Source organism: Cyrtonyx montezumae, unplaced genomic scaffold, assembly GCF_038088225.1.
Source record: "Cyrtonyx montezumae isolate F1298 unplaced genomic scaffold, pur_monq_1.0 scaffold_1, whole genome shotgun sequence".
Taxonomy (NCBI): Eukaryota; Metazoa; Chordata; class Aves; order Galliformes; family Odontophoridae; genus Cyrtonyx; species Cyrtonyx montezumae.
In genome coordinates, this window is record NW_027071825.1 from 28,393,220 (window position 1) to 28,400,976 (window position 7,757).

The window sequence follows — 7,757 nt, forward strand, 5'->3', positions numbered from 1 at the left end:
CAATGCAGTTATGTGCACATGGGGACACGGCATGCCCCAGCACATCGCTGCTCATCTGTCACCGCTGTGCTCCAGCATCCAAATGCTCTGCAAAGCCACTTGTGCTCCTCCTGCTATCAGCAGGCAGCACTGGCAGCCAGGTGCTCGTCCTGTCCCTCAGGGGTCCCACCCCTACCCGGACCCACCCGCACAACCCCCGGTGGTGGCACAGCCCCCGGAACCGATGGTTCTGTGACGTCAGCGTCAGTACCAGGCACACCGTGGCTGAAGTCGACAGTGACGTAGCCGGATGCGATGTGCTGCCTGTCTCCTACAAGAGGGATGGTGCTGCTGCTGCTCCTTTTACTCATGCCGCTGGCCGCATGCCAGCCCATGCACCACACCTCGGGTGTCTGCGAGTGAGTGGCCCCCGGACAGCGGCTCACATGCAGTGGGAGCGGGGCGAGGGAGCAGCCGGCAGCGGCACTCACCGTCTTTCTCATTGCAGCACTTGCGGGCTCCGGCCCATGGCCTCTCGGTCTGGGGGAACGCGCATCGTGGGCGGCACGGATGCCCCGCGTGGGGCCTGGCCGTGGATTGTCAGCCTGCAGAGTTCCTGGTTTGCGGGCACAGGACACGTATGCGGAGGGTCCCTCATCAGCCCACAGTGGGTACTCACGGCAGCGCACTGCTTCGAGGAAGCGAAGTAAGGGCTGTCCCTTTCCTTGCAGTCCAGCCAGCGTGTGGGTGCTCTTGGGTGTACCCCTGCTGAGTGCTGCAGGACATGGCCGTGTTCCCGCTGACCCCTTCCTCCATTCTTCCTCCAGTCCCTACACACCGTGGCACGTGGTGATCGGTGCCAACGATTTGACTCGCCTGGGCCCCGAAGCTGTAGTGCCCAACGTGAAGCGGGTCATAATGCATGAGTATTACCAGAGAGACACCATGGCCAATGACATCGCCTTGCTGGAACTGGACCAACCTGTCCTCTGCAGCTCCTACATCCAGCTCGCCTGCGTGCCCGATGCCTCGCTGAACGTGGCAGAGCTCTCCGAGTGCTATGTCAGTGGCTGGGGACACGTGGGTCTGAGATGTGAGTATCCAAAATGTGCAACTAAAGCTTGGCGTGCTGCTGAGGCAGGGGGCAGGCATGCCTGATGGCAGCACTGAACCCCAGGGTGACACGCACCACGGTGATGTGTCCGTAGAGAGGGATGGGCCTGACCCATTTCCCAAAGCAGGGAAGCGTCGGTACGTCTCAAGACACAAAGCCAAGACCTAGGGGAGAGGGTTCACCCCCAAACAGGATGAGAACCGGCAAGGAGCTGACACTGCCAATTGTGCTCTTTGCTCTCAGCCCTACAGGAGGAACCTGCCAAATCATATCACATCCTTCAGGAGGCCAAGGTCCGGCTCATTGACCTCCGACTCTGCAACAGCAGCAGCTGGTATGCTGGGGCCATCCATCCCGACAACTTGTGTGCTGGATATCCGCAGGGTGGCATCGACACCTGCCAGGTAGGAGCTGCACGCCGACATGCAGCCGTGCTGTGCCTGCAAGCCGCCCTCCCAGGGCCGGGGGCCCACCACCTCTGGAGCTCACCCCCCTTTCCCATCTGCAGCTCCTCCCCCTGGCTCCCTATTCCTCACGTGCCTGGGACTCTGCCTGGAGAGACCCCCCGGGTGCTGTTAGTGCCCTGGAGGTCCAGAGCCAGTCCTGGGACACGCCTCTCGACTCACACCAGATCTTTGCACAGAGATGAGGGCGGGAGAGCTACTTTCCATGCCTGCAACCCCCTCCCAGAAGCTTTATGGGACTCTAGCACCAAGCGGAGCTTTTCTGTGTGCTGAATGTGGCTCTAGGGAGTGTTGTGAGATAGCCAGCTGTGCAGCTGATGTGGCTGCCCAGTAACACCTTGGCCTTCTCTCCTCCTCTGCAGGGCGATAGCGGTGGTCCTCTGATGTGCAGGGATAGAAGAGCCGACTACTTCTGGCTCGTTGGCGTGACCAGCTGGGGGAAGGGCTGCGGGAGAATGCGCCAGCCTGGAGTCTATACCTCCACTCAGCACTTCCGGCACTGGATCCTGGTGCAGATGGGACTGCTGACAGCAGAACTCCCCACTACAACACCACCTCCAGTGCATACGTCGACCCCGTACCAGAGGCCAACGCAGTCCAACCCCTTTACAGCATGTCCTTTTCCAGCCCAGAAAGTCCAGGAGTTCATCAGACAGCTCCAGGAACTGCTGCGTTGGTTCAGAGGAAGCAAGGCTTAAATAGCCACGTGACACACGGCAGACTCCAGTGTAGCACGACCCATTTCTTCCCTGTTAATGCCCAAGTGCTGTCTGTCCTATCTTGTGTCTTCTGAATTCACCCAAACGTTGTTTGGTGAATGTTTACTCTGTTGGAGAAATAAAGTGTTGTGGTCTTGTGGTTTTGATGCCGGTATTCCACATCAGAGCATCACGCAGCAGTGAAGGAATTAATGCTGTGGGAGCAGCAGAGGGGTGGAGCTCCGCACCGGATGCCAGGCGGCGCTCTGCCTGGGCGCGTTCCTCTGCGCTGCCATGGAGGTTCAGCACGTGTGCTTCTCCTGCAGTTTCCTCCTTAACATAAGCTCACAGCTTTTGGTTTGGAAATTTTATCTCTCTCTCTCAATTGTTCAATTTTATTAGATTTAGTAAAGTTACCGTTCCTTCTCAGATCATGCCGTTGTTTTTGTAGACTCATCTATTCCCGCTGTTTTCTCCCCTCACCCCCCGGAGCGCGGCTCTGCTCAGGCGGCCGTGTGGCCATTGACGCAGTTTCTTTTTTCTCTCCTCTCTCCCTTCTCGGTTTCCCTTGGGTCAGTATCACGGATAACAGCATGACAAACCCGAACCCTAAACCTGAAGCCTAACCCTAACCCAAGCCATAACCCTAGCCCTAAACCTAACCCCAACCCCAGACCCAACCCAAACCCAAATCCCAACCCCAACCCCAACCCTTATCCTAACCCTAACTGTAAACCTAAACCTAACCCTAAGCCTAAGCCTAACACTAACCCAAGCCATAACCCCAACCCTAACCTTATACTAACCCTAACTCTAACCCTAACTCTTATCCGAACAACCCTAATCCCAAACCCAACCCTAACCCTAACCCTAACAACCTTAACTCTAACCCTAACCCGAACCCTAACCATAACCTTACCCTAACCCTTAAAATAAACTCTAACCCTAAAACTAACCTTACCCTAACATGAACACTAACCCTAAACCTAAGTCTAACCCTACACCTAACCCTAACATTAACCCTGAAACTAACACTAACCCTAAAACTAACACTAACCCAAACCCTAACCCTGACCCTAACCCAGACCCAAACACTAATGCTAAACCTAAACCAAACCCTAATCCAAACAACACTAACCCTAACCCTAAATCAAACCCTAACCCTAACCCAACACTAACCCTAACCCTATATATTAACCCTAACCCTAACACTAACCCTAACCCTAATCCTTACCCTAACCCTAACCCTAAGCCAAAATCTTACCCCAACAAAAATCCATATTCTATACATAAAAATATTACTAAAGCCAATCTTCACTGAAGCCGCTAAAATTACCTAAATCCTTCCCTAACACTATCTGTAAGACTAATTCTTTAACCCTAACACTTACCCTAACCTTAACATTAAATCCAACTGTACACCCAACCCTATACAATAACAGAAAACTTACTTTAAAACTGAATCTGTAAAACTAACACTAACCCTAACATCTCTTCTCAGAGATCCCTCCCACGTGGAGTCCCCTGCGAGGCTTATCATCCTGATGGTGAGCCATCTTCTCTTTTGTATTATTTGTATACTATCCATATAGAACAACTCAAAATGTACCATCATCTGTACTATTTCTTTGTGAAGTACCATCCTTGGGAGTTATTTACCCCACACTAATCCTAACCATAACTCAATCCCTAACCTAAACCTAACAATTGCTATAAATCTTAATCTAGAAACCTAACACTAAACCTTACCCGAACTCTAAACCTAACCTTAACCCTAACCCCAAACTAACCTTAACGCTAAAAATAACACTAACTCTAACCTTAACCCTAAACGTAACCCTAATCCTAACCGCAACCCCAAACCAAACCTTAAACCTAAGACAAAACCTTAACCTAAGACTATTCCACAATCTAAACATAACCTTATTACTATAGCCAATCTTCACCTAACCCTATGAAATAACCTATGAAACTAAAACTTTAACCCTAACACTTACTCTAACCCTAACACTAATCCTAAATCTAACTCAAACCCTAAACCAAACCCGAAATCCAATCATACACCTAACCCTATCCAATAACCTAAAACATTCCCTAATACTTACTGTAAAACTAAATATTTATACTTCTCCTTAAACCTGTCATGGTTTTATGATTTTTGGTACTGGTATTCCACATCATAACATCATGTAGTGCATTTAGAGTTAAAGAGTTAATGCTCAAGCTCCGTGGATCATCAATAGTTCCAGGTATACCTGTCTCAGAAGAGAAGAACAACTCCATTCCCCAGAGGACTTTGCGATGCTTTGCGTTCTTACGTGTTTATGCTCAGAGGGAAAGATAAAAACTGTCTGCGGACACGGGACACTCTCTTTCCTTTGGGATCGACTCAGCAGTGGGTGCTCGCTGCCGTCTGCCTTCAGCGTTAGCATAAGGCCTTCGGTTTATCGGACACTCTCTCTTGCTCATTTTATTTATTAGCTTTAATTCCAATTATATTGTATTATATTGTGTTATTTTGCTCTCTGATATCTATTTAGTAAATTAGCTTTCCTCCTCAGATCGTTGCCGCTGTTTTGTTCCTAGGCCCATCTCCCTTTTCCCTTTTCCCTTTCCCCCTTCCCCTTTCCTGGGGCGTGGGTCCGTGGGTCCCCCGCACCAATCGTCACGGAACCGGGCCGAACCTGCCCGTAAACCGTTGACATTTTTGGCGCCCAACATGGGGCAAAACCAGCTGCTTTAGCCGGGCAGAGACATACTTTTAGAGTGAATCTCTGTCTCTCGTTAGCAAGCTTATCTGTACTGCAGGTGCTGTACGGCAAAACACGACCTTGAAGTCTGGGCGTACTGCCACTTGTCCTGGGATATTTGGGTACTGCCAGCTAGTTTTACAAAAGAAAAAAAAAATGCTTTCTCTTTTTAAACTGGTCTTAAAGGGACTGCATTTCATCGGTTTTTCCCTTGTAATGCTCAGAACGTACTGGGACTTAATTAAGTTTGCCAGTCTGATCCATGGAGCTTGGTCTCTATATGATAAACTAAAAACACTGATGGACATACCTACCTGGCTTTTGTATACGATGTGGCATTCTGTTCCAGAGGGAGTAACTCCAGATGAAGTTGCTAACTCTATGGAACTTGTGATTTTTAAACAGACTCCTGGCCTCTCCTTTGAATTCATTACGCGTTTTCTGAATGCTCATCCAATGCTCGTAATGATTGTGGTGTCAGTCTCCCTGAATGTACTTTTACTCAGCATTTGTATTTATAATATTTTGAGAAAACCCTCCCCAGAGCCAGAGAATACTGACTGGCAGGGAGTTTGGAGGGACTTAGGAGAGACTTTAGAGAAATGGGCATCACCGGTGTCATGGAACTTTTCTCCTGAACACCTGCAAGATCCTGAGAACTTAAGCAGATATTTGAGACAGGGATGTTGCGGCTCAAACAGATCTGAGGAGGCCCAAATTATTTGGGGTCTGGCTTATGCTTACCGGGCCTTATTCAATACTATCCCAGAGAGGCATAGAGTTTCTGAAATAGAGCGAGAGAGTCTCCGAGCCGAAAGGGACAGTCTCCTGATCCAGAAAGAGAGTCTTTTAACTGACAATCAGACTCTCCAGTCCAATCGAGACGCCCTCCAGACCGAGAAAAACACCCTCCAGACCGAGAAAAACACCCTCCAGACTGAGAGAGACACCCTCCAATCTGAGAGAGACGCCCTCCAGACTGAGAGAGATACCCTCCAGTCTCAACAAGAAGCTATCCAATCCAGCGTGGACGCCCTCCAATCCGAGAGAGATGCCCTCCAGACTGAGAAAGACACCCTCCAGTCTCAACAAGAAGCCCTCCAGACCGAGAGAGGCGCCCTCCAACCTGAAAGAGACACCCTCCAGTTTGAGCGAGACACCCTCCTGTCTGAACGGTACTCCTTCAGAACTGAGCGAGGTACCTACCAGCCACAATAGCCCCTGCCCCCCAGCCAAGTGGGGGAAAGGAATAATAGAGTGTATTGGACTGTGTGGATTCGATGGCCTGGCACATCAAAACCACAAAAATATAAGGCAGTGGTGGACACTGGTGCACAGTGCACTCTAATGCCCTCGAGTCACCAAGGGACAGACTTAATCTATATTTCTGGGGTGACTGGGGGGTCCCAAGAGTCAACCATGTTGGAGGCTGAAATAAGCCTCACTGGTAAAGACTGGCAAAAACATCCTATTGTGACTGGCCCAGGGGCTCCATGTATACTTGGTATTGATTACCTCAAAAGGGGATATTTTAAGGATCCCAAAGGGTATCGATGGGCCTTTGGAATAGCTACTGTGGACGCAGACAACGTTAAGCAGCTGTCTGCTTTGCCTGGCCTATCAGAAGATCCGTCTGTTGTGGGGTTGCTCCAAGTGGAGGAGCAACAGGTACCGATTGCTACAAAAACGGTGCACAGACGGCAGTACCGAACCAACAGGGATTCCTTGCTCCCCATTCATAACCTGATTCGTCAGCTAGAGAGCCAGGGAGTGATCAGCAAAACTCACTCACCTTTTAACAGCCCCATATGGCCGGTGCATAAAGCCAGTGGAGAATGGAGGCTGACGGTAGATTACCGTGGCCTGAATGAAGTCATACCCCCACTGAGTGCTGCTGTGCTGGACATGCTACAACTCCAGTACGAACTGGAGTCACAAGCATCCAAGTGGTATGCCACCATTGACATTGCTAATGCCTTCTTCTCAATTCCATTGGCCACAGAATGCAGGCCACAGTTTGCTTTCACCTGGAGGGGCGTTCAATACACCTGGAACCGTTTGCCCCAGGGGTGGAAGCACAGCCCAACCATTTGTCATGGGTTGGTCCAAACTGCATTGGAACAGGGCGGTGCTCCTGAGCACTTACAATACATTGATGATATCATTGTGTGGGGCAATACAGCAGGAGAAGTTTTTGAGAAAGGGGAGAGAATAATACAGATCCTTCTGCGAGCTGGCTTTGCTATCAAGCGAAGCAAAGTGAAAGGGCCTGCACAGGAAATTCAGTTCCTAGGTATAAAGTGGCAAGATGGACGTCGTCACATCCCTACAGATGTGATTAACAAAATCACTGCCATGTCTCCACCCACTAGTAAGACAGAGACCCAAGCTTTTCTGGGTGTAGTGGGCTTTTGGAGAATGCATGTTCTAAACTACAGTCTCATTGTGAGCCCTCTCTATCGGGTAACGTGGAAGAAGAATGATTTTGTGTGGGGCCCTGAGCAGCAGCAGGCTTTTGAACAAATTAAGCAGGAGATAGCCCGTGCCGTGGCCCTGGGGCCAGTGCGGACGGGACAGGATGTAAAGAACATCCTCTACACTGCTGCTGGAAAGGAAGGTCCCACTTGGAGTTTGTGGCAAAGAGCTCCTGGAGAGACCCGAGGCCGACCCCTTGGATTCTGGAGTCGGGCGTACAGGGGGTCTGAGGAGCGCTACACTCCAACTGAGAAGGAGATCTTAGCCGCGTACGAGG

The 7,757-nt window shown here is 50.3% G+C and overlaps 1 protein-coding gene across 1 annotated transcript; it reads left to right on the forward strand.

The window, feature by feature from the left end:
- The first annotated feature begins 294 nt into the window (after nucleotides 1-294).
- LOC136055198 (acrosin-like) lies at nucleotides 295-2,255 on the forward strand. The gene is made up of 5 exons (XM_065746902.1): nucleotides 295-398; nucleotides 488-685; nucleotides 807-1,072; nucleotides 1,337-1,497; nucleotides 1,920-2,255. Exons 1-5 carry the CDS (start codon nucleotides 295-297, stop codon nucleotides 2,253-2,255), a joined length of 1,065 nt encoding a protein of 354 aa, XP_065602974.1.
- Nucleotides 2,256-7,757: the final 5,502 nt, after the last annotated feature.

Coding starts and splice junctions, on each gene's coding strand:
- LOC136055198 (XM_065746902.1), top strand. CDS start 295: ATGTGCTGCCTGTCTCCTACAAGAGGGATGGTGCTGCTGCTGCTCCTT. Junction 686..806: donor CACTGCTTCGAGGAAGCGAA/GTAAGGGCTGTC, acceptor TTCTTCCTCCAG/TCCCTACACACCGTGGCACG. Junction 1,073..1,336: donor GGGACACGTGGGTCTGAGAT/GTGAGTATCCAA, acceptor CTTTGCTCTCAG/CCCTACAGGAGGAACCTGCC.